This window comes from Heptranchias perlo, chromosome 27 (genome assembly GCF_035084215.1).
Source record: "Heptranchias perlo isolate sHepPer1 chromosome 27, sHepPer1.hap1, whole genome shotgun sequence".
NCBI classification, from domain to species: domain Eukaryota; kingdom Metazoa; phylum Chordata; class Chondrichthyes; order Hexanchiformes; family Hexanchidae; genus Heptranchias; species Heptranchias perlo.
In genome coordinates this window covers 25,778,190-25,798,584 of record NC_090351.1, presented here as the reverse complement: position 1 = coordinate 25,798,584, position 20,395 = coordinate 25,778,190, and the positions used below count along the sequence as shown (strand labels likewise).

Genomic DNA, 20,395 nt, shown 5'->3' with positions numbered 1-20,395 from the left:
AACACCAGGTTATAGATTATCCCCTTCATCACGTGACGAAGGGGATAATCTCCGAAAGCTTGTGATTTTAAAATAAAATTGTTGGGCTATAACCTGGTGTTGTAAGATTCCTTACATTTGTCCACCCCAGTCCATCACCGGCATCTCCACATCATTAAAATAACGTGTCACTGGATATTTTCTTGAGGGTGCTCTGGCGTATTGAGTCAAACAGCTATATAACACACTCGTTCTGTAAGTCTGTGCATTATAAGAAAATATAAAAATTACACAGAGGTAAGAAATACCAGCACGGGAAAGAAATAATGTTAACATGTGTAATTAATCAACGTCTGAGTCAAAATCTTGGAGTCCCAGCAGTGTGCTTTACATCATGAGAAAGAGATGGATGAATTATGAAAGAGAGAAAAGCATTGATCTGCACTTCACACATCTCCTCCCCCTTCCACTAACCTTGGCTGATCTGCAGTTAACACCATGTTGGTATCATTTGGATTAGGAACTTAAATCAAGTTACAGCACAGTTTATCTGATATTTGGTAAAACTATTCCAAAAAGAGAATGGATTTTTAGACATTGCTGGTGAAATGCAACATCTAAATGTTTTACAAAATTAGGCACGCTGCCACTTCATCCTCATATTAGGAAGATGTAGCCTCTTTCTACGAATGCTGTATGCTTTATGAACGCTCCTTGCTTAATGTGCCAACTAGTACACTCGAGATCTGACAAGGGACCTGTTATCAGACACTTTCTTTTCCTCTCTCCCAAAGATGACCGAGTTAAGGCTAGACAATCTACCTTGTAAGGGAAGCAAGAGTGTAGCTGCAATTTGAATTTAGGCCTTCAACTCAAAGATTTAATACGCTTATGCTGTACCAACCCCAAGATGGAGCTGATTTTCAAATGAATATTTTATATTAAGATGCAGAATATGGTCAATTTCTACATGCTGCAAGGTAAAGCAATTATCAAAACATATTCCAAAATCAACTCCGATACAGTATTCTAAAAACATAATACCAAGAATCAAGACACCATTTGATATCAGAATTTCCTAAGGACAATTCATGGTAGAGACACCTTTTTTGCAGTGCTGCATTTGAGATTAGCAGAATATTGTGCAGTGTCTTTGTTAGAGCAACTCCCTCATGTCCAGTAACACTACAGGTGAACTGACTCCAGTACCCAGGGGTCTCCACTCAAATTAAGTTTCAGACGTGTTATTCATTCATACATCCAACACTTGACACAATTTGAAGGTCAACGTAAAGACAATGTTAATGTCCAAGTAAGCTTGTACATGGCAAAAGGTGTTCTGTGTAATCAAAACAGAGGCACCTCTCGGTGAGATCAGCAGGGATGCCTAGTTCTGGTAACTTGACATTTATGGTATTTTTGCAGAGACAACTTCAGATATTCCAGCACTACAGTTGCTGATTGTGTCCTACTTTCATCCATTCTTCACATCCTTTCCATATCTTTTTAAGGAATCTTGAGTAGATGTAAAGCTGAAGCACAATTCAGAGCAATTTTTAAAAAAAGATACAGTAAGTAATGAGAGGGTTTACATTATTTATTTATTATTGGATGGGCAATAAATGCTGGCCTCGCCAGTGATGCCCACATCCCATGAACAAATTTTTTTTTTTTAAATTGTCTCAATGGAAGATCAGAGAACAATTCCACTCACTACATTGTGTGGATTTACTAAGGATACTGTTTAGATTACAATTGGTAGGGTTTTAATGTTGCTCTGATTTGCTGCTTGTACTGTACAAAAGATTATTGCAGTTATATAAATTTGTTTCTTGTGGAGAAATGAGGCACATGAAGGTATACTTGACATGACTATTATCACTGTAAGTATAGAGTTTGACAATAGTTCTGCCTCAATAAATGAATATTAAAATGCTCCACTGATGACTTAGTGGCACATATACCACCTGATGTTTTGTTAAGCCATACAGTCCAGGAAATCACTTTGAATCTTGCTGTGTGCTGAGTTAGCTAGATTTGTTTGAAGCTATCAATGGTGTCTTCCTGCCTCTAGCTCTCCCTTCAGATCTTTAACTGTGGTCGACCAGTAAACGCAATATACAGAATCATGTTGTGATTTTCTTTTTATGTGGATAATTTTTCACAAGGTGAAGTTGTTACTCCTTACAATTCAAGTCAGTTTGAATATGTTACAGGCAAATATTTTTTTTAATACAGCTCTCTCAAAATTTACAACAAACTTTCTGTAAATGCTATTTGCACAAAACTTTGGCAGTGGCCTTAACCTTAGTGACCTAGTTCATGTGCATCAATGTCGATGAGTTTTTTCCACATTGGCAGTGGTGATTAATATTTTCAGTTTATTTTGTTTTTCTCTGACAGATTTGCTGATGAACTCCAGTTGTAATCCATTCCAGGGATCTGCAGAAAGTTCCAGCTTCCAGTCATTACTAATAGATGAAGAAAGGGGAAAACTTCTGGTTGGAGCTAAAGACCTGATTTACATTTTGAATCTGGAAAATTTGGACAAGGAACCTAAAAAGGTATGTAGTACCAACATAGGAGCCACATATAGATATAATGGGCTCGATATTAGCACCCGCTATCTGGTGCGTTCCTGGTGGGGGGGGGGGGGGGCTCTGAAAATCGGGGAATCCCGGAGCGGGTCGGGAGCCTGGCTCCAACCCGCCCACTTCCGGGTTCCCCACAGACGCGCTAACGTGCGCGTGCAGCCCCCACATGTGGGACTCCCACAGGCAATTAAAGCCGGCGGGTTGCCACTTAACAGTATTTAGTCTGGTATTTCAGGTCGTTAACAGACCTGATTAAGGGAATATTTCAGCAGGGGTGGGATTTTTACAAACAACTAGGACTGTTTCCCATAATGAGGGAGCACTCCCGGTTGCAGCTATCAGCCTGTGGCAGCTGCAAAGGTCCATTTGACAGGTGGCGGGGGGGACCCTCACTCATTGCAGGAGGCCACTCTGTCACTTGGGACAGTTTGGCCTGCACCACCCTCCTCCTAACAATCAAATTCACCAACTTGCTCACTTACCCCGGGGTCCAGAGACATGTACCTACCTTGCGGACCCCTTCAGATGTACATCTTCTGGATGGGGGCCACCGTAGCTGCAGTCGTGACCTCCTCGGAGGACGAACAGCCTCGCTGGCCACACCATCCACCTCTGACCCGCGGAGCTCCACAACACAGTGCTGTGACACAGCCACCTGCACAGCAGGAGGGAGGGCAACCGCAGAGAGAGAGATGCTTCGCAGAGGGCACTACCCTCGCCACAGGGTCCACAGACCGAGGCTCAGCTTCCTGGACCCCTCTGAGCAGCAGTGCACATGGAGGCTCAGAGTCACTCGACATGTAGTCGTGGACATCTGCAGCTTCCTTCATGCCGAGTTGCTCCCGGCAGGCCCGAGCACCATCTTCTTACCTGTCGCTGTCAAAGTCACCACTGCCCTCAACAACTTCTCCTCCACATCCTTCCAGGGTGCAACCAGGGACATCGCCGACGTCTCTGTCGTTTGCACAAAGAGCCCTGCAAATACACCTACACCCACTCTGCAGTGACACAATGAAGACCCACACCTGATGCCACCCATTGTGATCCTCAGGAAAGGGCATTATTGCACAAACCAGATAAGATTCGCAAAGACGTGGCAGTAGTGGTGCCAATATAATATGTGATGTGAGTTGGTCAGAAATTCAATATCAGTAACAACCATGACAAACCCCCAAACACCCTTGTGCATCCCCTTCATACTCACAACACCTTTGCCTTACGCTGCCTACTGCACATATGTGATGCATTCCCTGTGGCTGCAGCACAGGTAGTGGCAGGTTGGGTGAGGCTGACCGTGAAAGAGATTCATGAGAGGGTGAGTATGAGATAGAGCCATGAGATTGTATGAGGATTGGGTTGAGTGGTAGTGGCGGGATGAGTACTGGTGAGGTGAGTAAGTGCAGGTAAGATGAGGATGAGGTTTGAGTGGGTATGAGGGGTAATGTGATCGAGTAGTGTTGGCAGTGCAGAAGGAGATGTGGGGTGGGGGCGGTGATGTGGCAGATGGAGTTTAGGGGAATGAGTAAGTGTACTCACTTTGGCTGACCTACTGAGGTCATTGCAGCGCCTCCTGCACTGTATGCAGGTGCGCGATATGTTGGTGGTGCAGGTGACCTCCTCTGCCACCTCGAGCCAGGCCTTCTTGGTGGCAGAGGCAGGCCGCTTCCTCCCGCCCGCCAGGGGGAAGATCTCTGTCCTCCCTCTCCTCCTCACCCCATCCAATGATACCTGGAGTGAGGCATCATTAAACCGGGGAGCAGCCTTCCCCCTCTGCTGCTCCATGCTGTAATTTTTCCTATTTCTTGCAGCATCAGTCAGTGGAGGACTGCCCCTTTAAATAGAGCTCCTCCAGCTGACAGACCTAACTGCGCATGCGCAGTCTGCCCGACGCGCAGCTCAGCAGTGGGGAACCCGGAAGACGGGGTAAGTGGATCCAATTAGGCTGCGATCGTGTGCAGGGCAGACTGATTTCACCGGGCGCGTTACCCACTTGCCCAATAGACCCCCCCAGCCGCCCTGCTAATATCGAGCCCAATATATCAAAACCTGCAAATTGCATATAAATCTAATTTCAAAATAGATAGCTGCAGGGGTCGAATTCAAAGAAACTCTGAGGGGCTGATTTTCACTTGTTTTGCCTGGTATGAACAGGGCTGTATCAGCCTCAAAATGGGGTCTGTAGCTTTACCACCCATTAACACAGACTAAAACATTTAATAAACCAATGAATTTTAATGCTGAAGGTGTGCTGTCCTTCCTGTTGACCATTGACCCATGACATAATCAGCTGAACAGGTTGTTGTGAAAAGTAGTGCTGGCATTAAGGATGAATGTTGAGGAAAGATCAGTAGAAACAATAATTGAGTTGACAGGATAAATTCCGTGATATTTAATGGTGTATAGAATTTCCTAGTAATGTGCTACAAAATAATCCCAGACCACACTGCAGTAATGAAATCGCAAAGTAAGTCAGTACCCTATTGTGAACATCATAGCACTGAAATCCCAACAAGAAAACTTGAAGCCAAGTGTACAGCTAATAGAAAAATAAACAACATATGTGTAATATAAAATAACAGCTAGGAAGGAGAGAACTCACGTCTGGAATCGAATCTTCAGATTCAGATGAGGCGTACAAAGGTCTCCAGCTTCTCTTTATTTTGTGATGTATACCCTTGATTAAATGATGTAACTCACTCCCAGGATCCAATTTGTCTGCGTGACATGGTTCTGAGATTTCCAGTTCAACTTTAAACATTAGCCCATAGTGAGTGATCGTTCTAATTGCTGTGTTAATATATGAAGCATGATTCTGTGTGCACACCTCAAACTCTTAAACTAAATGTATCACCCACTTGGCTATGAATGTTTTCAACTCCTCATCAGTGATGTTGAGAAGTCAGCATAAAGCTCACCACCACATCTACTACAAACTGGAGTCACAGAACCTTCTTAGGTTGTTCTCAGCTCAGTTGTTTGCCTCTTTGCCCATCTGGTAGTATGCTCAGCCCTGTTATCGCTTGGATTGTGCTCCTCGCAACAGTCTATTCAATCAATGGCATCATAGGGACTGTACCCATTGGGGCTGCCAACTTTTTCCCGAGATCAAAACTGGAAGGGCAGCAGGAGAAGGGCGGGAGAAGAGTTGGGATCATGGCTTCAGTTCTGAGATTTGCTTTCCTGATGAAAATACATTGCAAGCCTTAATAACCTTGAAAATTAAATTTCCACGTTAGAGGATACAGAAATGGGGTGGGGGGGGGGGGAAATACCTTTATTTTAAACAGCAGACTTTTAGGGGCCGATTTTTCAATCTGTGCGGCTGCCTATAACAGTCCTAGTCCAATAAAGGGCTTAATGCCTGTTTTGAGGCCCACCTGGGAAGGTGGGCTACACTGAGCGGAGAAGGCGCTGGGCCTGCTCCACTCAGGTTTTGATGGCTTGGATGTGGCTTAACAAACAGCCACCACCAAAAAGATAAGATTTTGTTTTTTTAAAAAGTTTTTATGTTTGTGGAGCCAGGAGGAACAGAAGTGCTACTCCTGGCTCCATAGCACTTCTGAGGGCTGCTGCTAGCCCACATTCACCTCCCTCCCGTTCTCCTCCTTCCTGCCCCCTCACACTTGCCTGACAACTGCTGCTAGTGAGAAAGGCAGTCCAAAATTGGACCACATGACCTTGGCGAGGTGCCTCTGGAGGCACGACAGGCACCGACAGCTTGCCCAAAATATTAAGATGAGGCCTGAGGACCAATTTTGGGTGGTCCTTGGGCTAGTCTTTTCTGCCACATGCAATGAGTGTGCAACCCCCCTCCCTCCACCCCCACCCCCATATCTCCTTGGCAAGAAACATTTAATCTTTTCTGGTCAGTGTATTTGACAATTACACAAACTACTTTGATAACTGGTCAAAGGATCTACAGGAAAAAAATTAAAAGTACTTAAACTAATTTTTTTTAGCTTTAATATGTTTTCTCTTGTCAGATTTATTGGCCTGCAGCTAAGGAGAGAGTGGAGCTGTGTAAACAGACTGGAAAAAAGGAAGTAAGAAATTTTTTGCATTATTTTGGCATTTCCAAGAATTTTTTAAAATTTTATTAAAAACAATTTTTCATATTTTCTGTCACTTAATATGTATGAAACAAATTACTGTCATTTTAATATATATGAAACAAAAGTTTGAGCTGTACAAAATGTAACAACTGCATTTAAAAAAAACCTCAGGAATTAGTGTGTTTTGTTACATTGCCTGTTTTAAAAAGTGCTCATCCATTATTATAAACCATATAATAAACTGACTCTATATAGCTGATTTTTAACTCTGAAACCAAATGACTTGGCTGACACTAGTGATACACAAGCTCTGGATGAAACCCAAGAACCTCAGGCAAATGTTGAAATGTAGGTTTCTAAGGTGAATTCAACAGAAACAACTTTTTACTAAACCGCACAAGCCATTCATTAAGTAAAATGCTTTAAAAGCCTACATTTCGATAAATATGATGGAAATTAAAGAGTGATAAAGAAACAATATTAATATTCATTAAATTTTCACGGAATTATTTTTCTCTGGAAAAATTGAAATCTGAACGCTTAAGTTAAAAATGAATCCTAAAAAAAACGCCCCCTAATTGTTATGGCTACTTTTTAAAAAAAATATTGCCATGTTGCCATTAAGATTGGTTGTTTAGAGCCAAGCTGATATGGTGAGGAATTGGTGTCTTCATGGTGCCACTCTTGTGAGCCTCCTAATGGTAGCCCAAGAGTGACAATGTCAATAACCTAGAAGCAAGCAACCCGACTCCAACCCCATTCCCAACTGCAGGGAGCGTGCAACCCAAGATGGAACAGAATGAGGAGAAAAATAAGAGAGCATATATTCTCGCAAAATAGTCGTTTCCCAATTGTTCTCTTAAATGAAAATTACTTAGTGGAAGTGAGATTTTAGATGAACTAAGTAAACAAACTCAAATCATTGTTTGCTGCATGGTCTCTTCGTCATGTTTATTATTTGTGGTGACAATGTTAGATTGTTTTTTTAAATGAGTGTGGGATAGAAATCCTTTTTACTGGAAGACTAAACCCCAGTGGTAACAATACTGCTTTTACTATCAGACAGAGTGTGCAAATTTCATCCGGCTACTACACAACTTCAATAAGACACATGTCTATGCATGTGGTACGGGAGCTTTCCACCCTGTATGTGGCTATATCGACCTGGGACCCCCTACAGAGGTAATGTATCCGGACTTTACTGACGTTTATGGTCAACAGCTGTCACTTCAGCTAAAATGTATTCAAACTTTATTATTACCAGGTCATGGAGATACCTCCAGTCATTCTCCTCCCTGAGGTTCGAGCTTTTTAATGACTATAATGGAGATTCTGTTCAGAGCGGAGAAACAGAGTATGTTTTAATCATGGAGCGGGATAAGAATATGCAATAACAAGGTTTCACAATAATCTCAGGCATCATATCATCACCAACAGCAGATTTCTCTGTCTGCCTATCTCTACATTTTCCAAATCAGAATGCCTACACAACAGATTAAAAATAGGGGAGACAATTGCTTTTACTTAAAAGCAGCACAGTGCACTGCAGTCATAATGTAATTATATATTTGGCAAACCAATGCATACAGCGAAAATCCATTATCCCCTTGCACAATTATCTGCCAGAATTTTCCCAGGACAAAATGTCAAAACAGGAATCCCTGTTATCTGGATCCTGGCCTAGTTTGTGGCCCTTCCACCGCACTCCTGCCAGAACAAAAGATGCACTGGAAGGACTAAAGATTTTTGGCCTCATAATGTTGATATTTTGTTATTTGTATTGTATTTGTCTTTACTCCAATGCCTGGGGTACAGCTGTACAATACAGGTGAAATCTTTTGCGAGCTCACGCCACCAGTGGGGTCTTGCTTGCAGCAGGTGGCTTGTTGGAAAATTGTGGGAGCATTACCAGTGATTTTCTGTCCATTTGCCATCAATGGATGGAAATAATGGGCAGTGCACCTGTGACTTTCTGTAAAGCTGCCCTGCCAGTGGTGTGGGATCTTGAAAAATTTTGTGCTACATTTAGTAAAATTTGGAGACTCTGAGTTATCCGCCAAGTTCGATTATCCACCAGCACGACTCTTCCGTTAGGACAGGAAATGGAGGCTCCATGGTATAATTGCACCAACCTACTTGTTGTGCCACAGCCTCTGCTGTAACTTACATTATTTATGACTTCTATTAATCATATGAAGTAGCCTCTTCAGACACAATTAGCTTTATGGCTTACAATGATTGTGTTGTGAAGGAGTAAATGCTATAATTTTGACCTGTAATAAGAACCACTCAGTCTTTAAAGAGGAAGGTATTTGTAGGAGGAAGCACTTGCAATATATAATACTTCCCTCATATGTGTCCACTGTTAGAGTTCCAACATTTTTTAGTCATATGGTTGCATTTCCTTTCTGAAAATGGTTACTCAGTAGTTGTAGGGGACTCATTCTATCGATGCATTTTCAAAGAAAGGAGCAGGTCCTTTGTAAAATATCTCATTAGGGTTTCTCCCTGCTGATCAGGAACCCTCTTTTACAATTCAAACCATTACAGTTGAGTTTTCCTGTGTTCTCAACTTCTAACAGCAAGGTTAGACCAATAATGCTTTGAAGTAGTAAAGTTCCTGATTGACATAAAAGAACTCTAACTCAATGTTCCTGCATGGAGCGCATCCATGCTGTTCACTTTTCCCATATCAGCTTCCCATTTCCTCCTTCATAAAGTATGATATTCCTGGCAACAGTGGAGCAGCATTTCACGGGGGAAATATAACTTCACAGCCGTAATAAATTATAAAACTCTAATCTTAGGATAGAGAAGGGGAAAAGATATTTCATGTTATAAATAGTTCCCTCGGCATTAATGTTCCCCTTTTATCAACTGACAATGATTTCACAGTTTAATCGTTGTCTTTGTAGGCTTCGATCACCAATGTTCCCTACCACATGAGTTTAAACAGGCGAAGGTTTTTACCTCAGTATTAACAAAATATTTTACCTCTTTCACTTATTACATTGACTGTGCCACTATTAATATAGTGATATTGATGGTACCTGTAAATAACTGATAACTGTACACCTTTTCATGGCTGCTCTTTCTGAATTCCTGTAAGAAGTGCTATTTTTGGTGATCTATTCATTTCAAAACATATAAAACTGCACAAGATCTATACAAAAAGCATTATTAAAAAGTTGTCACAACTTTCATCAGTGCTTGCTGCTGGAACTGGTAATGTGCCAGTTCCACTTTGTAAAAGAATTGCCAACTACTAATCAAATGTTGAACTAAAGATCGCAACACTTACCTGACAGTCGAGGGGCAGGATTTTAAATGGGGAAAGGTGTGGATTGGGGGCAGGGGGACAATGAAAATTGCAACAATTTCAGACCCGCCTCCAACCCACCCATTTCCAGTTTTCAGAGGTGGGACAAGAGGCGGGCAACCAACCTGCTGTCAGAAGGCGGGATGGTCACTAAAACCTTTCAAGGAGGCTGTGGGCCTTCAATTTGAAAGGTTTTGCGATTTCAACCTCTGGGGGCGGGGATTCCCGGGCTTTCTCCTTCACTCCACAAGGCCCGAAACTGCAGGTGAGTGCCTTTTTTATAGCACTGCTTGTGGGCCCGGAGGAGCAGGAGTGCTTCCCACAGGCCCAACAAGCCTACCTGCAGTGATTCCCTCCCCCCCCCCCCCCCCCCCAATGATTGTGGACGACACCCCCCTCCCCCAACAACAATCACGACCCCTGCGATGAACCCCCAATCCGACCCCCACCCCCCCGCCTCGGTGACTGACATCCGATTGCCCCCTCTGATGACTGACCTCCCATGACTGACGCCTCACCCCCCCCCCACCCCACCAATGACTGACTTCTCTCCCCCACCCCACCCCCCCGTGACCCCGATGCCCCGCCATCCCCACCCCTCCCCCCGCCTCTTCCATACAATCTAAGACTTAGAAGACGTCTTCCTCCTTCCTCTGCTCCTGTCCAACTGAGACCAGCCTGTCAATCATGCCGGCCTGTAGGACAGCAAACCAACAAAAAAAATAAGATGTCCTTACGTCAAAATTGTAAGGACGTCCAGGAAACCTGTACTTCCGGGTTTCCCGTCTGCGATTCGACCCCCGCCCCCTTCTCGGCTCCGGGCTAATATGCTGATTGAAATCAAGAGGAAGTTGGGCGACTAAACTTGTGTTGCTATCTTGTAGCAATATTGTGGAATCGTGGACACTGGACTGGCATCGTTGACAGCTGATTTAGATTTATTGGAGAAACAGTGAGAATGACGCAGCTTAGTGTGAAATCCCATGGACACTAAAGTACTGGAGAATTGAGAGAGAGAAGGAGCAGTTGGTGGTCTGCTATGATATATTCAGCTGTCAAACTTTCAATAGGTTGTGGAAGTACTGGACAATTGGGATAATTAATCTGACATGCCATTCCTGGCTGCTGAACTTTCATGGTGACTGAAGGGTTAGTATAGACTGAAATGCAAGTGAGACTGAAACTATGATGGGAAACTCTGAAATCCTGAGAAGGACATAATGGAAGAGACTATTATGAAGGAAGACAGATTCATCCTGACAGGAATGGATATTGTCGCTACTGGAGAAAAAAGAGAAAGATGGTCCTAAAATTAATTGCAATGTCAAAATAAAACAATGTGATGCTTCAGTTGTACAGAGGCTAGATCCGACCCCATCTGAAGTAATGTGTTCAGTTTTGGGCATGAACCTCAGGAAAGATGTGTTGATGATGGAAGCGCTATAACATATAGATTTATCAGTATTACCAGGGTTTAGTTAAATTATGAAGACCGGTTGGCTTGAGTTTAGAAGGTTGAGGGGTGATCTAATCGAGGAATTTAAAATGATTAAGGGATTTGATAGGATTGATGCAGAGAAACTATTTTCTCTGGCGGGGGAATCCAGAGTAAGAGGGCAGAATGTTAAAACTAGAGCTAGGCCATTTATAAGTGAAATCTGGAAGCACGTTTTCACACAAAGGATAGTGGAAATCTGGAACACTCCCTCCCAAGAGGCTGTTGAGGCTAGGTCAATTGAAATTTTCAAGACTGAGATAGGCAGATTTTTGTAGGTAAGAGTATCGAGGCATATAGAACCAGGACAAGTATATGGAGTTGAGGTACCGATCAGCCATGATCTAATTGAATGATGTAACAGGCTAGAGGGGTTGAATGGCTTGCTCCTGTTCCTATGTTCCTAGATGGCAGCATTTGTCATCCAGGAATAGTTAAGCTTCAGATGCCGTCCAAACCAGTTTGCTTCCTTCTGATTGGTATTGCCATCAGCAGTGGGAGCACCATATGCCTGCAGCTGACAGCACACCATCAATATAAAAGTGTCTTTTGCTTAGCTCCAAACAGGCTCACTTTTTATTCTTTTCTATATTCAAAGTGTTATATTCCTCAAGCTGCCAAATTTGAGTGATATGTTGCTGTTACCAATAGATCAACAACAACTTGCATTTATACAGCACCTTTTTATATAGTAAAATGTCCCAAGGCGCTTCACAGAAGCGTTATCAAACAAAATTTGACATTGAGCCACATAAGAAGATATTAGGACAGGTGACCAAAAGTTTGGTGAAAAAGGTAGATTTTAAGGAGGAGGAGAGAGAGGCGGAGAGGTTTAGGGAGAGAATTCCAGAGGTTAGCGCCTAGGCAGCTGAAGACATGGCCACCAAAGGTGGAACGATGAAAATCGGTAATGTACTTTGTTTTTGCACATAAAATGCAGTGGGAAACTGAGTGTCCAGTCTGCTGTGTCTGAACATTAAAAGATTCAATAATGTAAAGTATCAAACTGTGATACATGCTGTGAATTTGAAACATTTGACTGTTGAAACTTGTTTGTTGTGCCACTGCAGAAGTGAACTGTTAAATGGGCTTGTCCTACGGCCTGCTGCAACTAATAGCGTGATCAGCAGTTCTGTTCCTCTCACTCACTCGGTCAGCTAGGGGTTACTGGTGATGGGATGCAGAAAGTAGAAACCTGAAATGTAATGAAGATATATTAAATGATAGGATTGCTAGGATTGAACAACCTATTAGCTCTGACAATGGTTAATAACATGTGGTAAAAAGCCTGCCTCCCAATAGTTGCATTCCTATCCATTCACTAATTAGCATAAAAAATGTTTCGACATGTTTTATTCTGGAACCAGGAATAATCCTTGAAAATCTCCTCCTCGTGCTTTTGTTCATTCTGAACCCAATTTAGCAGAAAACATGCTGGGATGTTCTCCATTACTATATTGTACAGCCTGCAAGACTTTGAAATACAGATGATTATTTTTTGGTTGGATCTGATCTCTAATTTCTTGTGGTAACTTTACTGACAGGAGCTCTCATTGAAGTTTGACCTTAAAACTCTGGAATCTGGAAAATTGAAATGCCCTTATGATCCCATCCAACCTTTTACGTCAGCACTCATAGGTAAGGCAGTTGTATAATGCTGAGGACATGAATTACTAATGACGTTGAATGAATTTCTGTTTTTAATATGGACTAAACATACAATGATTATACAGTTACGTGCTGTACATTCAAATAGATTTAATGCAGTATTTGACTTTTTTAAAACTATATATTTATCTGTGGCTCGCGAGATATACAAGTAGGATGAAAAATGATCTCACTAATGTAATGATGGTGGACAACTTGGATTTCTTTTCATCTCCATCTCCTCAGACATCTGCTTGTATTTTTGCATAAGTTCTTAATCTCTGAGTCAGGATAATATTCAGCCATTTGTAGTGAGGTATATCATGGACTAATCGGTACATTACACAAGAAAGTTCCACTGTAGAGTATCAAGTCGAAGGAATTCATCGTAGAGCTGCCACAAGGTCAAGACCACACGTGGCTCCAGTTAGTGTTATGATTACCAACTGACTGACCACATTTACACCATGTTTTATCTTTTTGCCCAGCAGATGAACTGTGTCTCCCTATAAAGCTTAGTCAATAATTGCTGCAGAGGATAAAAATCATTGTTTCATAACACCCCAAAAGAATTTGTAGATAATTGTGCACAAGGGGAAAAAACAGTTCAGACACACTTCTCATAAATCACTATCAATTCCCTCACCGTTCATTTTTATAAGATTCCAGTTTCCTTACACTCTCACAACACATCTTTGATACTTACAGTAATGTTGAAACAGGAGCTGCTATTACATTGTGTTTTACATTGCTTTAGTTATGGGGAAGTTACCTGAGTAGAAGAGCTTATAGCCTAGAAATTACTGTAGGTGACGTCCCCTGATTCTTTTAAAAATGATGTGAATACTTAACACGTTTGTGTAACGTACCTCTGTCCACTATTTTAATGGAGGCATTTACCTGTACAAAATAAAACAGGTTACTATTTCCATTAAAATAGCAAACAAAGAAATGTTAAGCAAACAGATTTAGCATATGACTGCTAATATTGCAAACCATGATTTCTCGCTGCGCACAGAACCTGCTATTTCCATTTTAAACAGGGCTTGGTGAATATGCATCTTGCATTGTGGAAATCTCTTCGTATCCACATGGGCTTTCGAGAAACATATGCCTGAAATGGGAAGGAAATTACTCACAAAAAACGAACAAATAATTGAAACATTCTGCCTGTGGATTGAAGCCTTTATTAGATTCATGAGTGAAGGGATAAAAGAAGAACATTGTGGGATGTTTTTTGAAGATTCAGAGCTGCTTTCAGGGGAAGTCGCCAGCAGCTTTATGTTCATTGAACTCCATCTTCCATTTTTTAAGTGAAAAAGAATTTCTCGTGTTGCCTTTTGGTCTCTCTTCTTGCTATATACTGCTGATGTGGCTGTGTTTCTGACCAGAACACTGTTGGCTAGTCGCTTAACTAGTTGAATCTAGCAATTACTTCCAGTAATGGAAATAACTTTTGATTAAGTGAATGGATTTGCTACAGTTCTATGGGTATCCCCTCACTCAAGTGGCCCATTCTTCATGTGTGAGCCTGAACAGCGAGTGACAGCAGTTTATTCGATCGTGTTGGGGGTTGAGGAGTGCGTTACAGCCAAGCCCGATCCTATCATAGAATCATACAGCACAGAAGGAGGCCATTTGCCACGTTGTGCCTGTGTTCTTTAAGTGCTATCCAACTAGTCCCACTCCAACAACAACAACTTGCATTTATATAGCGCGTTTAATGTAGTAAAACATCCCAAGGCGCTTCACAGGAGTGATTATCAAACAAAATTTAACAACGAGCCCCATAAGCAGATATTAGGACAGGTAATCAAAAGCTTGGTCAAAGAGGTAGGTTTCAAGAAGCCTCTTTTTAAAGGAGGAGAGAGAGGTAGAAAGGCAAAGAGATTTAGGGAGGGAATTCCAGAGCTTAGGGTCTAGGCAGCTGAAGGCACAGCCACCGATGGTAAAGCGAAGAAAATCAGGGATAAGCAAGAGGCCAAAATTGGAAAAGCGTAGATATCTCTGAGGATTGTAGGGCTGGAGGAGGTTATAGAGATAGGGAGGGGCGAAGTCATGGAGGGATTTGAAAACAACAATGAGATTTTTACAATCGAGGCATTGCCGAACCAGGAGCCAACATAAATCAGCGAGCACCGTGGTGATGGGTGAACAGGACTCGATGTGAGTTAGGATACGGGAGGCAGAGTTTTGGATGAGCTCAAGTTTATGGAAGGTGCAAGGTGGGAGGCCATCCAGGAGAGCATTGGAATAGTTGAGTCTAAAGTTAACAAAGATATGGATGAGGGGTTCAGCAGAAAGTGGGCTGAGGCAGGGGCGGAGATGGGCGATGTTACGGAGGTGGAAGTAGGCGGTCTTGGTGATAGAGAGGATATGGGGTCAAAAGCTTAGCTCAGGGTCCAATTGGATACCAAGGTTGCGAACAGTCTGGTTCAGTGCTCTTTCCCCATAGCCCTGCAAGTTTTTCCTTTTCAAGTATATATCCAATTCCCTTTTGAAAGTTACTATTAAATCTACTTCCACCATCCTTTCAGACAGTGCATTCCAGATCATAACAACTCGCTGCATTTTTAAAAAATTCTTATCTCCCCCTGGTTCTTTTGCTAGTGGAAACAGTTTTTTTTTGTCCTCACCTGATTTTCACACAGGCTTTCTTTCCAGCAGAAGCTGGTCACTGGACAGAGATTAGAAGTGGAAACCCTGGCTGATATCAGTACTCCTGAGCTCAGAAGGAGAAATGTCAATTGTAGCACCCCTACAGCTGAGATCAATTAACTGGATACAGTTGAGGGATTAAACTGGGAAATTTTCTTGTCTGTGTGGCTCTGTTCCATACAGGTTATGCACTTACTAACTGAACCATTGGTAAAGACATTGGACACAAATTTCTACTCCGTAAAGAAAAAACTACTGTACATGTAATCAAGTTATATGTATTTTTTTTGGCTGTAAAGCAGAAATGCCCTCTAATTTTTAGAGAATTAACCTTGCACCCTGGCTCACACGACAGGGATTTTCCGGCAACACCAACTCCAATGGTACAGCTCTGCCTTTGACCCGCATAATGAGAATAGCCGCCTACACCTGGTAACGTTTAATGATTAATATGCTGATTGCAACGTAGGGCAATAATCAGCAACTTTTTTTATTGCATTGCATGAATCTAATAATCCTGGTTTGATAAATTTGTAAAATTTGGCACTGTGACATTTACAATTATTATAAAATTAAATAATTATCCCTCTGTTATAATTTGTAACATTGCGGAGACCATGGCCACAATCTTCCAATCCTCCTTAGATATGGGGACGGTGCCAGAGGACTGGAGGATTGCAAGTGTTACACCCCCGTTCAAAAAAGGGGAGAATGAAAAACCCAGCAATTACAGGCCAGTCAGCCTAATGTCGGTGGTGGGGAAACCTTTAGAGACAATAATTGGGCACAAAATTAATTGGTACTTAAAGTATGGGCTAATAAATGAAAGTCAGCATGGATTTGTTAAAAGAAAATCATGTTTGATTAACTTGATTGGGTTCTTTGATGAAGTAACGGAGAGGGTTGATGAGTAGTGCGGTTGATGTTGTGTATATGGACTTTCAAAAGGCATTTGATGAAGTATCACATAATAGAGTTGTTAGCAAAATTAAAGTCCATCGGATAAAAGGGACAGTGGCAGCATGGATACAAATTGTCTAGGGGACAGAAAGCAGAGAGTAGTGGTGAGCAGTTATTTTTCAGACTGGAGGGAAGTATGCAGGGGTATTCCCCAGGGGTCCGTATTAAGACCACTGCTCTTTTTGATATATATTAATGACCTGGACTTGGGTATACAGGGTATAATTTCAAAGTTTGCCGATGACACGAAACTTGGAAATGAAGTAAACAAAGTAACAGACTTCAGGAGGACATAGACAGATGGGTGAAATGGGCAGACACATGGCAGATGAAATTTAATGCAGAGAAGTGTGAAGTGATGCATTTTGGTAGGAAGAACGGAGAGGCAATATAAACTAAATGATACAATTTTAAAGGGGGTTCAGGAACAGAGAGACCTGGGGTTGCACTTTCACAAATATTTGAAGGTGGCAGGACAAGTTGAGAATGCTGTTTTTAAAAAAAGCATATGGGATCTGGGCTTTCTTAATAGAGGACAAAAGCAAGGAAGTTATGCTAAACCTTTATAAAACACTGATTAGGCCTCAACTGGAGTATTGTGTTCAATTCTGGGCACCGTGCTTTCGGAAGGATGTGAAGGCCTTAGAGAGGGTGCAGAAGAGATTTACTGGAATGGTACCAGGGATGAGGGACTTCAGTTATGTGGAGAGACTGGAGAAGCTGGGATTGTTCTCCTTAGTGCAGAGAGGGTTAAGGGGAGATTTGGTAGAGGTGTTCAAGATTATGAATGGGTTTGATAGAGTAAATAAAGAGAAACTGTTACCAGTGGCAGAAGGGTCGGTAATCAGAGGACATGGATTTAAGGTGATTGGCAGAAGAGCCAGTGGCGACATGAGAAACATTTTTTACGCAGCGAGTTGTAATGATCTGGAATTCATTGCCTGAAAGGGTGGTGGAAGCAGATTCAATAGTAACTTTCAAAAGGGAATTAGATAAATACTTGAAGGGAAAAAATTTACAGGGTTATTAGGAAAGAGCATCGGAATGGGACTAATTGTATAGCTCTTTCAAAGAGCTGGCACAGGCACGATGGAGCGAATGGCCTCTTCCTGTGTTGTACCTACTATGATATGCTAATATAAAATACAAATCTAGCAAAGAATGACCAGGATTTTCAAATCATTGGAACACTGTTTAATGGGATTTCCCATCATTTTTGTTGCAACACAAATATGTCAATTTGGAAACATAACACAGTATTTGACAAATGTCAGCTGATTTCGAAGAGAGGAAATAAAAGCTTGACCTGTGCGGCTTTGAAACTAAATTCGCCCACAATAAGCCAAACTGATCCTTTACTGTTTACGTGATGAGCACCAGAAGGTCAAAGCTCAAGCTTCCTGCAATGATTTTCTTATGGGAACAATGCTTTAACTTTTGGTCAAGATTTATATCCCCATAAAACCTCTGCAGTGTAAGAAATTCAGTTAGCATTGTGTTTGTTCAATAACCCTTGATGTTTTCCACCAATCTTAAAAATTCATTCTGTAGGATTGGTGGAAAACATCAAGGATAAAAGGGACAGTGGCAGCATGGATACAAATTGGCTAGGGGACATTCTTGGGATGTGGGCATTGCTAGCAAGGCAGGCTTTTATTGCCCATCCCTAGTTACCCTTCACTCACCCGACGAAGGAGGTAAGCTCCGAAAGCTTGTGATTTTCAAATAAAACTGTTGGACTATAACCTGGTGTTGTAAGATTCCTTACATTTGTCCACCCCAGTCCATCACCGGCATCTCCACTTCATGGCCCTTGAGAAGGTGGTGGTGAGCCACCTTCTTGAACCATTGCAGTCCGTGTGGTGAAGGTACTCCCTTAGTGATGTTAGTAGGGAGTTTGAGAATTTTGACCCAGTGAGGATGAAGGAACGGTGATATATGTCTACATTTGGATGATGTGTGACTTGGAAGGGAACTTGGAGGTGAAGATTTTCCATGTTCCCATCCTTCTAGCTGGGTTTTGGAGATACTGTCGAAAAAGCTTTGGCAGGTTGCTGCAGTGCATCCTATAGATAGTATACATTGCAGCCACGGTACACTGGCGGTGGAGGGAGTGGATGTTTGAGGCAGTGGATGAGCTGCCGATCAAGCAGACTGATTTGTCCTGGATGGTGTCGAGCTTCTTGAATGGGTGCAATTGCAACTACATTCAGGCAAGTGGGAGAGTACTCCATCATACTCCTGACTTGTGCCTTGTAGGCATGTTGTATAGTTACTTTTCTTACATCTTTACTATTAAGGGATTATTTGGGGTAAAATGTCCACCTTTTAGTTTCATGTTTTTATTCTTTTTTGTTTACTTGGCCTGACACCTCTACCACAGTGAGGAGGAAGTGGGGGCCAATTCGGATGCTCCTGTAATCCCAGCTGCCAGGAAGAAACATGGCCTCTTCAATGGTGACTGACCCCTTTGATTTTCTTCCTTCCTCCTCTTCTCAACTCCCATCTCTACCCCCAATGAGAAATATCTTGACTTCTGTTTAATGCCCGACCACTCAACGTGGCTCCAATCTGGAAATGAGCACACTTGAACCTGTATCTGTTCCTGTTCATAATTAATTATTTCTGTAATTTACTTCTCCGAATTCTGTAAGAAGAAAAGTGACTTAAGAAATGACTGAGCAAATGGTTGTGGAAATAAACAGAGAAAACAGAATAAGCAGGGAGTCCATGGTCACTGCACTACAACAACTAATTGCATTTAAAGCATCTTTAACATAGGAAAATGTCCCAATACACTCATTTTGTTGTAGCTAAATAAACTGAGATAAAATACAAAAAAAAACTTGCATTTATAATGCCCCTTTCATGTCCTCAGAATGTCCCTAAGTGCTTCACACCAATGAATTAATTTTTTGAAGTTTGGCAGTTATTATTAACCTAACCTAACCCGCCCAGCGGGAAATGGACCAAATCGGATTGGCTGTCCATTTTCCATCTCGCCCGATTTTACTTGCCATTGAAGTCAATGGAAGCTAAAATCAGGGGAGGTGTAAAACAGGCGGCCAATGCCATCCTGTCAGTTTCCTACCTTTCCCATAGCACTATTTGAAGAAGAGCAGTGTCCTGGTCAGCATTTATCCCTCAACCAATTCCAATAAAACAGATTATCAGGTCATTTATCTCATTGCTGTTTGTGGGACCTTGCCATGTGCAAATTGGCTGCCATATTTGCCTACCTTACAATAGTGACTATACTTCAAAATTATGCTTCATTGGCTTTAGGACATCCTGAGGACACAAACAGCCCTACATAAATGCAAGTTCTTTTTTCTAACAGCACTGCTCCACAAAGCTTTCTGTACATAATGAGCATTATAGAAGTGTAACTTCTTGTTGTATTAGTACTTCTCCCTTTTCATTGCTTGGCCTGCTGTGCAAGTGGTATAACCCACAGATTGAAAACAGCAAAATTGTGAGTAAACCAGCAGGTGTGAATTAACCCAGAAACTTTTAATCAACCACAATTAACCTCCAAGTGGAACACAAACAGCAATTTCTAGATTTAATGTGAAGTTTAACATTGCGGTAGGACAGGGAGTAACCTCTGGTACAACTTGACAAGGTACTAAAAGTAGGAAACCGACTAGGTGCCAGGATTAGTTAACAGCATTTTTCTGATAAAATGTTA

The 20,395-nt window shown here is 41.9% G+C and overlaps 1 protein-coding gene across 1 annotated transcript in view; it reads left to right on the top strand.

Moving 5' to 3' along the window:
* The window catches only part of LOC137344476 (semaphorin-3D-like), a 71,778-nt gene that overhangs the window by 12,888 nt on the left and 38,495 nt on the right, over positions 1–20,395 (top strand). Inside the window, exons 2-5 of the mRNA XM_068007468.1 lie at positions 2,383–2,543; positions 6,557–6,616; positions 7,688–7,807; positions 12,984–13,077. Of these exons, the coding sequence (XP_067863569.1) occupies positions 2,383–2,543; positions 6,557–6,616; positions 7,688–7,807; positions 12,984–13,077 (435 nt within the window). The remainder of the gene's footprint in view (positions 1–2,382; positions 2,544–6,556; positions 6,617–7,687; positions 7,808–12,983; positions 13,078–20,395) is intronic.